General features: G+C 41.0%; 1 protein-coding gene across 1 annotated transcript; it reads right to left on the bottom strand.

Annotated features, from left to right (window-relative positions):
* Positions 1-6,070: 6,070 nt before the first annotated feature.
* LOC133133803 (organic solute transporter subunit alpha-like) lies at positions 6,071-20,535 on the bottom strand. The gene is made up of 8 exons (XM_061250026.1): positions 20,327-20,535; positions 15,351-15,502; positions 13,780-13,853; positions 12,986-13,144; positions 12,172-12,283; positions 9,951-10,097; positions 8,936-9,041; positions 6,071-7,520 (listed from the first exon to the last, which is right to left on the bottom strand). The coding sequence occupies exons 1-8, from the start codon at positions 20,397-20,399 to the stop codon at positions 7,351-7,353; spliced, it is 993 nt and encodes a 330-aa protein (XP_061106010.1). The 5' UTR covers positions 20,400-20,535; the 3' UTR covers positions 6,071-7,350.
* Positions 20,536-20,843: the final 308 nt, after the last annotated feature.

Here is a 20,843-nt window from a genome sequence, read left to right on the forward strand (position 1 = left end):
GTGTCCGAAATGGCTCACTATTCACTAAATAAAGTGAATTCGGACAGCAGACGTCGTCTTTTTGCAATCGAACAGCGTCATCGCTTAGGCTATGCGCTGCTGCATATAGTCATATAGAAAACGATACAAACATAGCCTATAGGGAGGGACCTTAAAACATTGCTCCAGAGATATAAACCATTTTCTTTTCTCTTGCAATGCCCAGTCAAGATGCAGCTCACTTAACCCTGCGGCGTTCAATTTGTAATTAACATTTTTATTCGTACAAATTTTTTTATATTTCTTAAAAATATAGTCCCGGTCCATCGTCTCTCACAGCTTAAAATAAGAACGAAACAATGTTCGTGTATTGTAAAGTTAGGGAGAATGCTCGTCGAAAAGCAATGTGGTTTGTATCCACCTTTCTGGTTGTATCCACCTCCCACTCCTCTCACTTTCAAGCGTCATCTCTTAAGCTGTTTTGCGTGTAGCTACTTGACACTCATAGCGAAGAGCTTAGAAAAGAGAATGAAGGCCAGGTTCCAGCCATAGTGGTTCACCAGCTTAGTGGCTCTCTCTCTCTCCTTCGTTCACTCCTTTCGGGTGAATTTTTGTTCATGGTGTTCATTTCGTTATGTCTATCAGGCCCTGAAGGACTTTGCCTACAGGACAGGTCTGCCCAGGGCTGGCCTAACCTCGTGGAGCTATAAAATGATCATGGCTTATTTACGATCTGCCCAAATTGTAACGCTCCCGAGGGGGGGGGGGGCCCAGACACGGACCCGCAAGTCATCTGGGCAAATGTGACACATAAGTGGCTTACAAACAAACAAAAAGACACTGCCTGGATGACTGCCGATAGGTGTCTCCACACTACGACATTTATGTATCGCCGGCCCTGACTGAACGCTGCCCCCACGGATGCACTGACTCAGAACACATCCACCACCTGTTGTGGGAGTGCTCCGTGGCCAGGCGGGTCTGGGGCCTTGTTTGTTCCTCTGTCTCCTTGAGCAGGTTCCTGCCGAGGTCCTCCCTGACAGCTGAGGGCATCCTCTACCGTCCACCGGGGGGATGCAGGTCCATACTGTAAGGCGGAAATTATTCAATCTGGTGTCGTCACTCAGTGCACTGGTCAGCTTGCTGACCTCCTCTGATACAGTGGCAATAAGTAGCTGTAAAGTAATTTAACTCTCCCCTCAGGAGCAAACATCTTTAGCCCCCACTTTCTTGGCACCCATACAGGCTCCTGCGAAAAATTCATGCATTGTTCCCAATGTTCCCTGAGCCCCCTGTAAATCACCCCCTCCTCTCACATTTCTATAAGGGCTCAGGCCTTAAACTCATCACAATATAGCCTTCTCTTGAACCCCCCTTGATTACTCTCTCCCTCTCGCATCTCCCTCATTCCTCAGTCACTGAAATGATGCATTGGATGTTTCATGGCAAAGCCAGTTTAGATAATATTCATGTTTAGTATCATTTTCCTTGGCTCAGTGCGACTGGTGCTGTGGTCTAATTTCCGCAACATTATACCGAGGACATCACAACCATCCAGGAACCTAGGGAAAACTGTGTGGAAATCTGTCCCTGTGAAAGCCATTGGCCTCACCCCCTGACCGAAATCCCACTGCCTGGGGAGGCCTGGCTCTAAATTCAAATTGGTTATAAACGCCAGATGGTTCATTGCAGACCCAGTTAAGATCAAAGTCCTGATTTCGGATTTAAGGAGACTAAACCAAGCAATCTGGGAAGATCATAACTGACTTCCCGCACCGTGTATATTTTGTGTCTGTGTAGCTGAAGCAGGCTGGGTTATTTACTTAGATTATTTACTCTATATTTCTATTCTTAATTTCTGTATTATGTAATTGACTGCTGTATTCTAAGCTAATGACCCACCTGCCTGTGAATAAATTATTTATATTTTTAAGTTGCGTGATCGCCATGACTCGAATCCATTTTATACCTTTTACAGCCTAAATTACAACTGTGTACTCAGGGGGACAATTTTGACCAAAAACCAATGATCAGTGGCTTGGTACTTTAGTGGAGTCCCCAAGTTGGGAAAGGCATCCATGTTCTGCCAGTAAAATGGAATTGGTGGTGCATGGTCCTTGTGATTGGATGTGAAGAGAACCCATGGACGTTCTATGTTGGTTCTTGTCAAATTAGCCTTAAGGAGCCCTCTGAATGCACGCTGACCTGGGCTCACCACTATCTATGCAAAATTGAATGCATGTATTGTTGTTAGCTAGACCCCCAACCTCTGTGTTCTCCAACAAACTGAGAGATATATTGAGTAATGGTGGCACACAAGGAAGAGTTGAGTGCAACCACTCCGAGATTCACGCATAATTAAAAACAAATTCTAAATTCGTTTGGAGTCAGCTAACAAGTAAAACAACAGTAACTGCTAAGCTTACTTTTCATGATCATAGATATATTTGATGTGTTGTTCAGCTGCTTTGTGACTGTTCTAATGCTCCTGTCGCAATTCATATCTGACTTGTGGCGACAGACCCAGTATATTCTTAAATGCAATTGTGCTCTGTTCATGAACAGAGGATAACAAGTACCATCTCTTATTTACATCACAACAGCCGGGGGGAAAACACGTTGCTCCTCCCCCTCCAGGTATTCCCTCATTGGTCTAGCTGTGTGGGTTCTACAATACGTAAAATGTTCATTTTCTTAATTCTGCCAAGCTCGCCAGTAGGGAGGCACTTCAATGCAACGGTTGGGCCAGAATTATGGTGGTAAAGGAAGTAGAAACCTTTGATCTTCCAAGCTAATGAAACATATATTTTAGTCCTATATTCTCCTCCTTTCAGAATTCAAACAGTTAAATATTTAGGGAGAAAAATCTTTAAGGAGTATAAAATGCAACCGTAGAATTATAAAATGAATATTATTATTAGAATATTATTATTATTCTCATTTTTTAATATTTTAAAATCATAAGTCACAATGACAAAAGTCAAATGAACAATTCTTGTACTGAAATGATTGTAATGCATATTTAAAATGTCATAACAAAGTGAATGAAAATGTAAAAAAAACCCACTTAAAACAGTAAAATCAAGTTATTCCGATTCCCCTCTTCACATCAGATCCATAGATCCATAGATGTGCACTGTTATTTGTGATATCTGGTCTGTAAATCCAAGGTCAGTCAATTTGTAAAACTTGTGGTTAAATGCATAATATTTTATAGGGCTATGTAGGTGGAATTTATGGCTTCTGGCCCAATGAGAACAAAGGGTTTTTTACAGTTGTGACAAGACATCATTATGTGTTCCCAGATTGCAGTGCTGATCTTTGCTCTCTGGAAAAAGCATTATGCAGTCATTAGTTTCCTTGTTTTCTGAGAGTTACCTGCAGGGAAGCTTTTCATACACATCATTATTTAATTTCCCCAGGTTAACATGGTACACATTTAAATACCAGCAGCATTTTGGAACGTACAAACACATGACTTGGCTAATGGCCTTTAATTACTTTTTTTTAGTGTGTTTTTCTTTTTACAATTAAATCTGTAGGTCTCTCTCTTCCACTAGTTACATGTGACACTAAGGATGTTTAAATATTTATATGGTTCCAATAAACCTGTCAGGTCTGTACTGCAGAAATCTCCTCAATTTAGGTGGAATTTAGCGGCCACCCATGGTGACTGGTGGTCATAACAGGTGTATTCTAGACTTCAATTCCCATAGTTCCCTGGAACATGAAGACACGCTCCAAATACAAAGCGGCATGGTTTACTTTACAAGTACATCCGTGAGAGAAGATGCAGACAACAGACAAAACAGAAAACAGAAGACAGAAGAGTAAGATAAAAGAAGGATAATAACAGAGGGAGAGACAATAAAGTTAAAACAAACACAACTGTGCATGAAATCTTGTGTTTATGCTGCTCAAACTCTCTACATAAACTACATATATATATATGTTTATTTTTTTGTGTGTGTTAGTATAAAAGAACACATTCCAAATATTCATTTTCCAAAAGATTTAATTTTTGTATTTCATTTAAAAAAGTAACATATACTATAAACAATTGACTACTTTTTACATAAAAACTTGATCAAGGCTGTCTGAGATCAGAAGCAAGGAACCAACCAAAGTCTGCATAAGAACTGTGGCAAGTTCTCCAACATGCTTGGAACAACCTCCCTGCTGACTGTGTTATAGAACTGCAGGACAGCGTTGGCTAGCTCAGAGAAATTATGCAGTTTAATGCCGAAGGGTGGTCACAAAAAATATTGATTTGATTCAGTTTTTAACTATTCTGCCAAATTACTAAAATGTAATGTACAATGTATAGTGTGTTTATTTAGGACCTTTCATTGTATTATTTTTTAAAGAATCTTATCTGTACAGAATCTTATATAGGTGCCTTAGACTTTTCATAGATTGCCAAGTTTCCTTCTCAGCATATGAAAAACACGTTCTATGGGATTCAGATTGATTGTTCAGAATTCAGAGTTAGAGTTAATTCTGTTGCTGCCATCAACAGTCACATTAACAAAGAAGACAAGTGAGCCAGTACTTGTGGTAGCCAAGCATGACCAACCCATAACACCCCCACCACTATGTTTCACAGGTGAGGTTACTTTTGGCCTCCACATTGCTCCAGGGGAGGATTGTCTCCTGCTTAGTCTAAACAACTGTATGTCGCTCTGGATAAGAGCGTCTGCCAAATGCCAATAATGTAATGTAATGCTCTTGACAACACTCTGAAGCAAGTGAGTCATCTGTCCAGAAGGCCTTTGTTTACCAGAACTCTTGCAGACTCTTTTTTAGGCACGTCATAACAAATTGTCATTTGGCCATCCTGTTTTTGCAGCTAACTAGTGGCTTGCATCTTGCAGTGTAGCCTCTGTAGTTCTGTTTGTGAAGACTTATGTGGGCAGTAGTCACTGGTGCATCCATACCTGCCTCCTGAAGAGTGTTTCTGATCTGTCAGACAGGAGTTTGTGGGTTTTCTTCATTATGGTCAATTTTTTGGGTCAACAACTGTAGAGACCTTCCTTGGCCTACCAGGCTTGTTTTGCAATCACTGAGCTCACCACTGCTCTCTTTCGTCTCAATGATGTTCCAAGCAGACTTTGGATAGCCTAAAGCCCAGTCTACATGAACCAGTCGACTTGAGATGGTTTTAGAACGTTTTTTGAAGAAAGTCTTAGCGGTGTGTACTGCCCAGTTTTAGAACGTCTGCTCTCGTCGACTAGCGTTTCCGGAACTCATCACGTCTCCTTTTATGACTGTTTGTTGTAGACTGGTTTTTAGAACATAGGACTACGTAATAGACTAAACATATTACCTTAACCAATCACAAAGCACTTCCTAGAAGAACGGTCAGTAGTGCCACAATGGCATCGGTGTCAGTGTCAGACTATTTTAAAATATTTGTTTACTTGGACGTTCTGAGATTTTAATTTAGACGTTCTGAGCTTTCTGAGACTTGCCTTGTCTCGAGCCGGCTGTTTGATGTAGACTGGGCTTATGTTTCTAATTTCTCAGCCTCACAATGGCTTCCTTGACTTTAATTGTCACAACTCTCCTGGGTTTTTACAGTAATGTTGACAAATGTAAGTAACAGACTCCAAAGAAAACCAAAAGCTTAGAATCAAGACTAGATACTAAATGCTCTTATACCTGCAATAAGGAAGTAATTAAACACCCCCGACTCATCAGAAAAACATGTAAAACCATTTGTCCCAAACGTTATGGCTTGATGTTTTTTTGTTTTTTTTTGCCCTCAACAGCTCCCTGGGCGCAGACGGCTGTGTTTTGCTTGACGTTACGACCTGAACAAACTCCGTTCTACCCTCTGAAGTCAGAGCTGCTCCAATGCCATTCCCCAAACCCCCTGGGCTAAGTTTAAAAAAAATTAAATTTGTTATTGTCTAATTTATTTTTTAAGTGAGCATAACAAAGAGGAAAAAAAGGAACAGGTGAGCCCTGGTTTCCTGCATGAGAGACAATCACACTAACCAGAACATCGAAACTCCTGGGATCTGGAGCTGCCTTTTCAGTTTACAAGGATGCTCTCTTTAAAATTTTTAAAAAAAAAATCCCTGATTGATAAGAAAACATGCAGGTGCAAGATGACCATTTTGACACGACCGTCAGCACCCAGGAGGCTCTATAGCAAACCAACATTATGGTGCCCTGGAATGGGGCAATATGTACAAAAAGCGCTGTGATTTCTACATGGTGAATCCGATGTAGGTATATACAATCAGACTGTAGTTTTTAATCTACAGTAGCTATTACTATTACAATTCTCAATAAATAATTGTCTGCTTCCATTTGTGCCATGGTATAAAAGCAGCAGTTCTTTAAGTTAAAGCTTTGCACACAGAAATGCTGTCAAATTCCATCACAACCAATTAAAACCTTTTCTCCACACACACTTTTGGACTGGTTCGTTTACTTTTGGAAATGACAAGGAAATCCAACAGGGTGCTGGCAGTAGTGGTAAGCACTGAATAAGGCTAATAAGGTGAACGAAAGTATCTGATACAATATTTTAAACAAAAGTATGGGATTATTCAACTTTTTAACAATGAAATCAACACAAATATTGCTGTACCTTCTTCCAGACGATTCCTTCAGGCATGCCAAGTTTATATGTATGTGAACTATTTATACTACTTTGAACACTGAATTTAGAGATCTACCTCTGTGAATTAGAGGGGATATGTTATCCGAGTAGTACTCTGTAATTGCAATAGGCTAATACACAGATTACAACCAGATTTGAACCGAAGAAGAGATACCATCCCAAAGCACTTTATTTCTCATAAAAGTCCCTGAGATTAGGCTAGACAGGTTAAGGACTAAGGTTAATACAGAACCTTATGTAAAAGTAATATACTTTGAGGGATATACATTTTATTGATGTGGGAAGTCATCACAACAAAGATTACGATGTGCTGTTCTGTGATACAGTTGCACGGGCAGCCATCAAAAGAAATTGGAAACCTCAAAGGAATGGTGCATCAAGTGCTTGTAAATGAAATGTATAAAACTGTATAGAAGTGTAGAGTTTCCTCTGTTAATGGACAGAATACTTTGACAATGGCAACACAATACATTTTTGGCATTGAACAAGTTAAACAAAGGTATTTAGATCTGATATATATATATATATTTCATTGGGGAAGTTATTGCCCCACTGCACTGTCTGTGCGCCCCAAAGCATTAGTGCCTGTTCCAGTCTGGGGTGCCACCACACGTGCAGCATCTCAAGTTCCCACTTATACGGGCCTGAGATCCCAACCCGCCCACACTCAAACTCACACACACACACACACACACACACACACACACACACACACTCTCTCAGACACCGTTTCACACTCATGCCATATTGTCCCCACTCTCACGGTGCAAGATGATTGTGGCGTTCTCAGCGTTGTCCTTTTCGTGCTGGTCAGCAGCGGGGAGCGGGTCGTAGTGCCGTCGAAACAGCAGGCGATTCACCAGTGTTATGATGAACATCTCCAAAATCAGCAACTGCTGGCTCATCACTGCGGAGAAAGGATACACGTACGCAGGTCAGAGGTCACGGACGAGCAGACAAAGAATGTACAGGGTCATCACTGAATTCCTTTTTTTTTTTTAAAGTAAAATAGTAAAAAATGAAAATAAAAAGCAATCATGCTTTCAAATTTGCAGAAGGGTCTCATGTTCTTCGGGTGGTCATCTGGCAGTCGGAGGGTTGCCGGTTCGATCCCGCCCTGGGTGTGTCAAAGAGTCCCTGAGCAAAACACCTAACCCCCAAATGCTCCTGACAAGCTGGTTGGTGCCCTCCATGGCAGCCAATCACTGTTGGTGTGTGTGTGTGTGTGTGTGTATGTGTGTGTGAATGGGTGAAGCATTAATTGTACAGTGCTTTGGATAAAGGGCGCGATATAAATGTCAACCATTGTACCATTTAGAGCTTTGCTTTCGATCACAAACAGATTCATTGTAGCAGACATTTAAACCAGGGGTGCTGTAGTCATTTCACAGTTCAAAAAATAAAATCAGCTAAATGCAATGTGCTCTTTAATAAAAATAGCTTTGAACCTTATTTTCTTCCATACATATAGTGCATGGTTTTAGCCTAAAAATGTCTGGCACTTATGGCGATCACAACAGGCAAATTAATAAAATGAGCAAAAAATATGCGTAGTTCTTGGCCATTAGCAATCGGAAAACAGGATGTGGAGAGTCATACCTCGTCTACCAATGAGGGGCAACACTGCCACATTATTGGTTACTTCTCAAGCATTCCAAAATTCCAAAGCAGCTTTGGACTCTTAATCCTCTCAGTTATACTCTGTTTGCTCCATAAATGTGATGGCTTTTGTAGTGAAAGTCTTCCTACACACAGTTAAACAACACAGCTGCTATACAGTAATTGACTATCCTTAGAGCCTTACTGGGATTGGGATGGTTCAATTTCATAACAACCTTTTATAAGGTTTGGGAATTTTGGCCTACATTGTGCAGTTACATTCATTTGTACCATACCTCTCTGCATTATATTGATACTTCACTTATCTCATTAATTTTACCATCATTAGTCTCTCCTGCCATGGTCCATACCCCACCATTATAAACTTATCAGCTCCTACTCTTCTTGTCATGGCCTTTCAAGCAGTGTCATGTGACTGAGTATCTGTTCTGTACATGGGCTATTACATCACAATACATTAATGGAGTTTGGCAGATGCTCTGACCCAGAGCGACGTACAGTTGATTAGACTGAGCAGGAGAAATGCAGGGTTAAGGGCCTTGCTCAAGGCCCCAACGGCTGTGCGGATCTTATCGTGGCTATATTGGGGATCGAACCGCCGACCTCGCAGGTCCCAGCCATGTACCTTAACCACTACCCTACAGGCTATGAGTGTCATCCATCACTCTCGACAGTGAACATCAGGAATGGGGCTCCACTCACAGGATCCTCGGACCTGGGAGGAGAAGGGCGGTGCACAGGCAATAGATCCATTCAGTGCCAGGATGTTGATAATGGCAGTCTGCAGCTGACTTAGGACTAGCACCAGCTGTGGGGAAAAACAACGCATAGCATAATTAAATGCTTCTGAATGAACATAATTATATTCCAACCCACAACTTCGATGTAACTTGTTCTTACATCATGTCAGAAATAGATATGGAAGCCATGAAGAATAAACGTCCCATGCCCACCCTGTACTTATTTTGCTGTATTGCAAACAATTACATAAAGGCAGGTAACACATTTGTAACTGATTAAATAATATGAGATGAATCAAGATGCTCCTAGCTAGATTTTTATTTCATAATCTTTTTCCTTCTGAACACAGTGCAGGCATGGCATGTATTGTCAGGAGCTTCAGTAAATGTTCACATCAACCATCAGAATGGCGAAAAAATGAATCATGATCAAAGTGACTTTGATCATGGAATTATTGTTGGCGGAAGACAGGGTGGTTTGAGTATCTAAGAAACGGCTGATCTCTTGAGATTTTTATGCACACTAGTTCGCAAAGAATGGTGCAAAAACCTCCCCCAAAAAATCCAGTGAGCAGCAGTTCTGCAGACAAAAACACCTTGCTAATGAGAGAGGTCAGAGGAGAATGTCCAGTCTGGTCAAAGCTGACAGGAAGGTGACAGTAACGCAAATAACCACACATTACAACAGTGGTATGCAGAAGAGCATCTCTGAACATACAACACATCATAACTCTAGGTGGATAGGCTACAGCAGTAGAAGTCTAAATAATAAGTCTAATAAATACCTAATAAAGTTATTGGCAAGTGTATACAGGGAAGAGGACCAGATCTTGAATAAATGTCTAGCTTAATAAGTCATTCTAGACATTATGATTGCATAAATTAATTACATTTAGCGTGTTTTCATATTAATAGATTATTATAAAATATATTTTCACACTGATCCTTGTATTGGCTGAAGCCACAGGAGGACTCACCTGGTACATGGCATACTTGGGAATGATCTTCTGGCTTCTCAAGATGTTGCGGACATGCATGAACATGATGGCCACGGGCCAGAGTGCGATGATGGTGAGAATGCCCACAAACGGGTTGATCCAGATCGCAGTTCCAGTTATACCCAGCTACAAGCAGAGAGTCTTAGTTTATAGATTATAGTGTTACACTTCCTTGTGCTGTCCCTGCATGCTTGTGGCTGGCTCCTTCAGGGTAATTATGTTCAGAGGTTTTCACCTGGACAAAACAAAGGTGGAAGCCTACGCAGTTTTGAGAGTTTTTAATACCTGTGTTTAGACTCCTTTTAGAGTGCTGTATTTTATACTTTTAAGTCAATTGTTTTGCTTTTTTTCCCATTAAGCCCATAAGTCTCATCAGCCCGAGGGTTTTTTGATGATGGTTTGGTGGTTTTTTGCTTTAGGTTACGGTTAGGTTATGGTCCATTGTGGTTCCCCATGATATGTGGGAGAGGTGGGGCCGCAACAAACAAACAAATTTGACCATGGGACAGTTACCTATTTAGATAAAGGTTGGACAAGGTGCTGTTGGACCGCTGAACACAAAGGCCCAGGCTATGTCCAGCCTTTCCAGCCAGACAAAGACAAAGCAGGAACTTTGGGATGGCTGGATACTATCAAAGTTTTTGCAAAATAATTTCTGATGTGGTGTCGCCCCTCACTAACCTTCTTCGCCATGTATCAAAGATTTGTTAGGTCTCCCGTTTGTCAGAGTACCTTTCATGCTGTAAAAAGCCTATTATGTAGTATGCCATAGCATTTAATGATGCCAGTGCCAGTGACACGGGCAGGTGCATTGTTGCTGCAAGAAGACAATCATGGTGTTGTTCACCCAGTATTCTTGTCATCAAATCAACTATAGCTGTAACTATAACAATAGAAAAATAACTCTTGCACTTTTTTTTGTGCTTCAACATTTTTAGCTATATCTTGGGTCCAGCTCAGCTCCTGTTATAGTTTATAGCGGGGTGCGACATGGCTGAGGCAGTAAGAGCAGTCGTCTGGCAGTCGGAGGGTTGCCGGTTTGATCCCCCGCCCGGGCTGTGTCGAAGTGTCCCTGAGCAAGACACCTAACCCCCAAATGCTCCTCACAAGCTGGTTGGTGCCCTGCATGGCAGCCAATCACTGTTGGTGTGTGTGTGTATGAATGGGTGAATGAGAAGCATCAATTGTACAGCGCTTTGGATAAAGGCGCTATATAAACGCCAACCATTTACCATTTTTACGGACCACAGCCCTCTTATTTCTCTCCAACGCATGTGCAATTCTAATCATCACACATCATATCGTTGTTGATGCATTCTCGCGCTGTCATCCTGATTGAAAACCTATGCCCTACATTTGGGGGTGTAATGACCTTACGTTGTAAGCTTTTGCTTACAGTACTATCTTTGTTCACTCCCGGGTTGCTTGTCCTTGAAGAGGCCGCTGTTTGTATCGCTCTTGGTAGACTAGCTCTGCAAACCATTGCGTGAGTGACTGGTGGAACACTGATTGGTTCGTTGACTAGTATATGGCCTGTATTTGTGTTTGACTTGCATCTCTCGCCCAGCCCATTTTGATTTGCTTGCTGTTTGTATTTTCTTTTTAGACTCTGACTCCTGCCCAGCCCCTTTTTGGTTTGTTCACCCCAGTGCATCACTCATGCTTGTCCCTATTTGCCCACCCTGACTGTGACTTTGCTTTGCCCCTCTGTTTGCCGTGTAGTGGCTCCGGAAATTTAGAGTGTTTCCAGCTGGATTGCACCCTTCCAACGGGACACTGTTTGTTATTTTGCTTTGTTATTTTTACCTTTTTTATCTTTGAAGGCAATTCTGGGAGGAGTCCTGATTTCCATTGTGGGTTTGCTACACAAGCTTCAAGCCTGGTAAACCTTCGAAGACTAGCTGAGGTTTATTTAGGTTTGTTTGTTTACCCGTTGGTCTGCAGGATTCGTTTCATTCCCACTGCACCCCATTCTACACTCCATCTCCCTATCCTTTACCCTGCCACGGCCTGACCCTAGAAGAACGGCATTATATACTCCACATGCACACTGCAAAAATACATGTTTTTGTTTTTTTTCTATGGCATTTTTATACTGACTTAAAATAAGTTGGTGAATTTTGTGCTGTCTGTGGTGGGGTTTCATCCACAGGCCCACAGAGAGGTGACAGGGAGGGCGAGAGATCCAAACAGTACTCACATCAGTGAGGTCAAAGTTCCCATTGGTCCACAACACTATGCATATAATGCAGAAGACGGTTTTCAGCAGGGCAAACTGGAGTGATCCAAACTTTAATATGGTCAGCATTCGCCTAGGAGAGAGTCAGACGTGACACTGTGAAGAAGCCACTTCCACCAACCAGGGAACTACTGGCACCCGGGCCCCAACAGCCAGGAGCCATCACCATTAATTACAACACTCATCTAATTAAAAAAACAAATTCCGAACACACAAGGGAAGAGAAGTGGGTTAAATCTTCACAGGGGGAATGGAGTACGCATGATAAACAGCTGTCTGTCACCTGTAATGGTCTGAATGTGTAGGGGGCTCCTTACTTGGCAAAGTAACATTCCATTGGCCTGTCATGGTTTTTTTTTTTATCCATAAAGGATACAGTCTGCACTCCGAGCACAGAGAAGTCATAATGGTGAGCTCAACAAAGCAGTTAATTCTGTTAAACAATGGCCCCCGTTGACTTGAACCTTAGGACATTGACCTCTCTTATCAGCACCACTATATTGCACCAATTAACAGCAGTGACTTGAGCAGGGACAATGCTTTTACCACGGAATAGACACTCCTAGAGCAGTGACAATGGTTTCACCGCTGAACAGACACTCAGTCCTAGAGCCGTGACAATGCTTTTTCATCTTTTTTTTCATTACTGAACAGACACTCAACCTGACTGCACAGAGACCTCATCACAGGACAGTGGTGTCAGGGAACAAGCTGACTGGATTGTTGATTCCTGCACCTAGGTGTGATTCAGCTATGGCTCCAGCACCCAGCGTACCGTGTGACCGGAACACGTGGCAGACAGGGACAGCAGCAACAGCAGGGCCCAGTGCTAATCCGGAACCGGCCCTTCCCACAACGTCTCAGAAACTCCTCGTCTCCCCCACACTCCTCCAGCATCAGGATCAAGAACTTGTAAACAACAATTGCAAAGTACCTGCAGATAGGAAGCAAGAGTGAGTGAGAGAGAGAAAGGGAGAGAAAGATTGAGTTAAGGTATGCATAGTCCATTGGAGACCCCACCAGAGGACTCAAAGCTTCAGTCCGAGATGGCTGTCGTCTCTGCTGAGTTCCTTTTTAATCAGCAGCCAATTACAGCCTCGGAAAGAAGGCGTGCTGTGTCTTTAGCCAATCAATCACAAACCAATCACAAACAAAAGTCAGTGATGCAGTAAATTATTTTAAATAATGCTTGTCTTTACAGTAAATTACAGCAAGCTCATGATTCACACAGCAAAAGAGATTGCCTTCACTTACTCAAAACGAAACAAAGTTCTTTTTTTCAAAGTTCTACTTTCAGTGAACTTAGTTTTTTTTGTTTTTAATCCAAGCAGTTTTACATTATTTTTAAAGGATGGTCAAAAGTGTGGGAGTGAAATTAGCAATTCTTTTCAATATACTAAGGATAAAAAATGAATATAAGTCAGAAATGGACAAAGAGCTTTTATTTCATAGTATTTACTACCAATGTTTTGAGATTTTACAGATGTTTTAAGATTAACCGGCTGTTTTTGCATCTCCATATTTTTGGAGGGCATTGCATTTGTCCACTTTCAATGGGAAGAGACTTACGAAGACGAGGTCATTTCCGTGAACATTATTGCTTTGGGAATCCAGAGCCCCAGGCAGGACATGGTGGCAATGACCTAAGAAAAGAGGAATGCTGTTCATCTCGTAGTAGTTCCCACTTTCATTACCCTCCATTGAAATGCTATGGAGGGTAGTGCTGGAACAGATCTGATGGAGAGTCAATTTTACGAACTAAGACTAAATGGAAAAGGGTCCTAATTTTTATAGCGCCTTTATCCACAGCTTCTCAGTCACCCATTCACACACACACTCACGCACCAACGGTGACCAGCTCGTCAGGAGCAATTGGGGGTTAGGTGCCTTGTTCAGGGACACTTCGACACACCCAGGGCAGGATTGAACACGGCAACCATCCGACTGCCAGACAACTGTTCTTACATCCTGAGCCAATATCGCCCCTATACTGTGTTATGTTCAAACGTATAGGAAAACAATATCCTTTTATTTCACATCACATTGAGAAATCACATTGTTTCTGAAAACCATAGGAGTCAAAATGATTGGCATCCCTAACAATTATTGTAAATACAATCAAGTGAATTTGGCAATAGAAATATGAAGCATGCAAAATCCCTTTGGCATCCATCAGCATGGGAAAAGCTGCTGAGGTAGGGGGGCCATAAACAACCAAGAATCACAGTTGAAGAATTGCAGAGATTGACTGCATCTTGGGGTCACCAGGTCTCAAAAAGAACCAGACACCTCCATGCCAGCAAACTCTTTGAAAGGGTGGAAGGATGACAGACTTTACTGAGCACAATTAACAAAACCAGGCATCTGTAGCTTGCCAGACCTCATCGGAATTATGACTGGAAGAGAGTGCGATGGTGAGATGAGACCAAAATTGAACATTTTGGGCGTACACATCATTGAGATGTTTGGCGGCAAAAGACGAATGGACCTCAGAACCACTGTCAAATATGGCGGTGGCTCATTGAAGTTTTGGGGATGTTTTGCTGCCAGTGGTCCAGGGGCACTATTTAAGATCAGTGGCACAATTAATTCAGCAAAGTACCAGGACATTTTGGCTGAAAATCTGGTTGTTTCTGCTAGGAAGCTGAAACTTGGTTGTAGGTTGACTGTCCAGCAGGACAATGAATCCAAACATACGTCAAAGTCCACACATAAATGGTTAAGTGAAAACAACATCCATGTTCTGTAATTTCCATCTCAGTCTCCGGACTTAAATCCCATCAAAAACCTGCGGTCTGAACGGAAGAGGGGGGTCCATAAGTGCAAGCCCAAGGATATTAATGATTCTGAAAAGTTCTGCATGGAGGAATGGTCAGAAATCCATTCAAATGTGTTCTCTAATCATATTACAAATGATAGGAAAAGACTCAACATTCAACCAGGAGCGCCAATAATTGTGAAACCAGTTTTTATTGGAATTTTTTTGATTACTTGATTACTTCGATTGATTCCAATGAATCATTAACAAAGCAGACAACATTACACATGTCGTAAAATAAAGTTTACGTCAGTAACAGTATTATTTGTACGTTTTCAGTATTTAATTCTGGAGTCCTTGCATAAGATGTTTATATACTTACCGGGGCAGCACCGATCACCCATATGATGGTGGTTTTCTTGGGAGACGGGACTTTCTTGTAGACGTACACGCACTCTTCCAGGTAAACCAGCAGAGACACCGCAGCCATCAGGGTCAAGCAGGAGTACAGAATTATCCCGAAAACATCCAGTTCTGTGGAGAGACATCATCACATTACATTAATGGCATTTGGCAGACACTCTTATCCAGAGCAACATAGAGATTGATTAGACTAAGCAGTGGGGATGTGGGGATCTTATTGTCGCTACACCGGGGATCAAACCGCCTACCTTGCAGGTCCTAGGCATGTACCTTTACCACTATGCTACAGGCCAATACAATTTTAGCACCTTTTAACTGCACCAGATAATACATCTAACTAAGCCACATTATATCCCTGTTCAGTACAGGTGATACTATTACATTTTGAGAAGGTAGCCCGGCTAATAAGTTCATTAAAATCACATGATTTATATAAGTATTAAAAAAGTATTCACAATAGTGTACAGTAGGGTACATTCCAACACTTCCAACCGACTTTTTCTGACACAAATCATTCCAATAAAATGAGTAGTACAAGTCCTGCCATGTGTTTTCTTCACCTGGAACAAAATACTGGGGAAGACTTTCTAAACACGTGTTTTAACTATGCTGTTCAAGATCTGCCTCATTTGCAAAATGCAATTCGCTGATTGTGTAATGAGCTGTGGCCTTCGTAAAATAAGACGTTCATTTCAGGCGGACTGCGACCGCACCAACACACTCTTGTCAGGCCGGATTTTACGCTGCGAGCTTCATGTACGTAAATCTGGCCCAAAGTCATATTCTTGGTGGAATGATTTTGTTTCTGACAACATTGGAAACAAAGTCAGATTGTGTCCACTAGTATGTCATCGCCCTCAGGAATGTCCTGCTTTGTCCGTATTGCCAGGGACCTGTGTATGTCACATGCTGCAGATTCAAATATTACTGAAGGAACTTCAGAAAACCAGTTGTGTGTCGGAACCAAAAAAAATCCATTAAACCAACATCATGTTCTTGATGTTTCTTCATGGGTTGAAGAAGTGAAGATGTGTGCTAACAATGTGTGTCAAGTATTTTGAGTGACTCATGAAAAACAGTGGGCTCCAAAATTATTGGCACCCCTGATACATCGTCACAAAAAGTGCTGTGAACTAAAAAATACAGTTTAGGACATAAGCTTTATTTTCCAACGTGCAAAAAGTAGTATGCTTTGTTAATGATTCAATGGAATCAACTAAAGTGTTGGTCCAACATAAAAAAAACCCCAAGACATTTTTACAATTTAAAAAAAATATTATTAACAGTATAAATTCCCAGAATTAGCAAAAATACCTGTATACCTACTTATTCATGCGATTATCTAATCAGCCAATTGAGTGGCAGCAGTGCAGTGCATACAATCATGTAGATACGGGTCAGGAGCTTCAGTTAATGTTCACATCAACCATCAGAATGGAGAAAAAATGTGATCTAAGTGACTTTGACCGTGGGATGATTATTGGTGCCAGACAGGGTGGTTTGAGTATCTCAGAAACTTCTGATCTCCAGGGATTTTCACACACACTAGTCTGGTAGTTTCCTCAGAATGGTGCAGGGGGAAAAAACATTTCCTGAATGTCCTTGGAAGGTTCCTCATTTGGAAACTTCCAGGAATCTTGCAGCAATGAGTAACATCTGTTCTGCAATATGGCTAAACTATGTCTCAAAGGCTCCAAAATTTTTGTTTTGTTTTTTTTCTCTCACTACAAAAGAATGTAATGCCAGTGACTAATTACACTGGAAATGGAAAGTCATCAAAATGGGGCTGTGGCAGAAAAACTGATTATCTCAGAGCTTTTCTCCATAAAGAGTCAGTATTCTTACCACTGACTGACAAATACTGTATTATGGTAGGTGCACTGTAAAACAAAAGATTCTGCTGAGAAAGGCAACTTCATCTCTTAAAGTATTGATTAGTCTTTGATTTTAAGATAACTTATTTCTTTAAAGGAGCCATGTCTTCTTCTGTTTAAGTTGAGACTATTCAACTTATTTTGTAAAACTGAATTTAGGCTTGGTTTGATAATGTCGTTTCAGGGGTGATGATCCTGGGAAGGAAAAGTAAAACTGAAACAACCAAAACATCTGTGGCTGATCAGGGACATATGTGACTTTTGACTCCATCATTTTAAAACTATATTGTTACTCTGAATGTGGCATTAAGACATGCAGGCTATGAAAAATCGGATATTGTTTGATGAAAGCCTAAAACAGCCAAAAATGAATATTTTTTACATAAATATCGAAGTATGCGAAATTGGCCTTCGCAACTTCCGACCGATTATGATAGGGTGGGTCACATGGTCTACCTCAAACCCCCACTATGTGAAGCAGCTTCCCTAAAATATTATTGAAAATAATATTCCAGAACAAGCTGCAAGCAACTGAGTCAAATTACTGAGCAGCACTACTTCAACATGGTCACAGTCCGATGCCAATGTATATTACTTGCTATATTACTTAAGTTTATAAACAAAATTTTATGTTAAAAAGCAAGTAATAAACTTCAAAATTTCAATGCATGAAAAAATCTGTAAATCTGTTTGACTAGAATATAAAGAAAAAAGCATTGTATTCACTTGGTAGTAACTATTATTAACTGTTTTTGTTTCCAAATAAAGTCAAACATAATTAATCATCCATCCATCCATCCATCCATCCATCCATCCATCCATCCATCCATCCATCCATCCATCCATCATCTTAACCCGCTTATCCTGAACAGGGTCGCAGGGGGGCTGGAGCCTATCCCAGCATACTTTGGGCGAAAGGCAGGAATACACCCTGGACAGGTCGCCAGTCCATCGCAGGGCACACACACCATTCACTCACACACACACTCATACCCACGGACAATTTAGACTCTCCAATCAGCCTAACCTGCATGTACCCGGAGTACCCGGAGGAAACCCACGCAGACACGGGGAGAACATGCAAACTCCACACAGAGAGGCATCGGCCAACCGGGATTCGAACCCAGGACCTCCTTGCTGTGAGGCAGCAGTGCTACCCACTGCACCATCCGTGCAACTACTCATTAATAATACAATATTAATTAAATATACTATATCCAAATAAACAGATCAAAACACATTTATCTATGCAAGTACTTTTATCAACTATGCTCCATCAGCACCACAGTGTCAGGGGGTGAACACCCTTCAGAAATACCCAACATGCTTCTATGGCTAGTAGGTTGCAATCAGGATTTTAGTGTAGCTGTAACATAATCGTGAAAACCCAGGTCCCATGTCATATATAAGATGATATAAGACAAATCCCAAGAACTTCATTAAAGCTACGTGTTGCAATGTACATACAGTAAATAGCTCCCGACAAAGCAATTAGTCTATTCTGGTGGAAAATAGGCTGGGCATTTACGAGAAATACAGATGTAAAAAAAGAATCATACAGTGCATTGGCAGAGAATCAGCCATTGTATAATTTTGGATGTACCGGTAAAAGGCTTGGTTGTGTGCAGCACAGTCTCACAGATCTGTTCAATGGATGGGTATATATGCTGGAACAATGTGGTCACCAGGTGATTTAAGGAATTAATGAACTTGCGTTGAAGTCTGCCTTTTCGTTTTTCCTGCCTGAGGAATAATATGTGTTGTTTTACTGCAAAGCATGCCATATTTCAACTTTCACATTCTCTCTTTCTTTAAAATGCCTTCATGAGAACACCAGACGATGCAGTGAAACGGTAGCAAAATACGAAGTTAACTCTTGAAGAGATCCTATGGGCAATTCCACAGCAACCTGGGAATGAAAAAATAACCTTACCTACTTCCCAATTATACTTATTACGTATCAAAGAGTCGATTGTGACCATTTTGGAATCTGGCAAAATGAAGGCTAACAACAGGAAAATGCTTAAAAACGGATTCATTAGTCCCATTAACATTCAAATCAATGCTATTTGGTGGCCATCTTGAAAACCATTTCAGATGTTTAACAAATGTGTAATGATACAATTTGATTGGGAAGTAGGTCGTCAAACAATGTGCATTTGAGACATGTCACATCCATAACGCTGGTATCGCCTCAGAAAAATCAAGACAACGATATATTTTCAAAATTGCTCTTTTTATGTTCAGCCAAACCTCCTACATCACATTCATATCAAACTTTCTGCATTCAACTTTAAAATTCAGAGTTTTTAGAAAGTAAATAGCTGTCTTTTTGCATCACATACAAGTTATTTGTCACATTTTTTCAGGCTTAACAATATTTTTTACAATTATTATTATTTGGCCCTTCCCCTCAGCAAAGTGGATACGATGATAATATGCATTAACATTTGTTATCATGTAAGAAGAGTCATTTTTATTTTGTGTCCAAATGTCACATCCATAACGCTGGAATTGCCCATATAAAACCAGGGGGAGCACCCAGCAGCGGGAGCCCTGCACTTCAGGACGTCTTGAACGGTATAGTGGCAATGCTTCTCTTACACACAGCTTTACACTTTACAAGAGTATGGATAGAATTGCATCTGCAACCCTTTTCCGATTTATTAATCTGTTTACTAAAAGGACGTTTGAACACTCCCCAACCCACTCCACCAATCTGTCTAATCGCAACATTGTCGTTTGGAACAGAATATGCCCACACATCACAAGTTTCTGTTTTTGAAGATAAATAATTTGACATTCATATACATTTTATGTAATTCCGTTGTGTTTTACTTGAAGTTATTCGACAAAATACAATAATGCAGAACTACACAGCTACCTATTTACTACAAAGTTGCTGTTGCATTATTTGACAAGAAATAACTTGTAGACTTGAAGTTGGAGTTGTCGTCATCTCAAAAGTTTGCTTGGTAAGTGTGCAGAATATTACAGAACTTCAAGTTGAATAGTATCAATAACACGAATAAATAGGCAGAAAGAAGCACGTGCGACTTACGCTTTATGACATCAACAGCCAAAGGAGCTTCCCGTAAACAGCTCGGATCGATGGTCATATTGAGGTTGTCCATCAGGATCCTGATAATGAGCGTTTAAAACTGCGTGGTCTTATTTGCTGAATGCAAACAGCAGTTATCTAGTTGAACAGCAGTTATCTAGCTTCGGGAACTTCACGCCCAAATGGTAGACTACTCCAGAACTGAGTTCATGAACAGATCTAGAAAATGTGTGCAATTTAGAATGCAACTAGTTTACATACCTGCATACAGACCCACCCCCTCCACCCATTGTAATTCCTCTTACCCATATATCGGAGAGTTAGGCTAAATTTAGGCGTAGAAGTAGTAGGCTACTGGTTGAGGGAAATACGACGGTGTTTATGCGTGAATGAATAACCGCGATATTTCTTATCTCAATAGACGGCTGGCATAAAAATTCTTTGTGATTCATTCACTCCGGATGCATTAAAAAAATCTACACCCATCTGCGTTTGAAGCCTACTTCTTTCAGTTTTA

This window comes from Conger conger, chromosome 7 (genome assembly GCF_963514075.1).
Source record: "Conger conger chromosome 7, fConCon1.1, whole genome shotgun sequence".
NCBI classification, from domain to species: domain Eukaryota; kingdom Metazoa; phylum Chordata; class Actinopteri; order Anguilliformes; family Congridae; genus Conger; species Conger conger.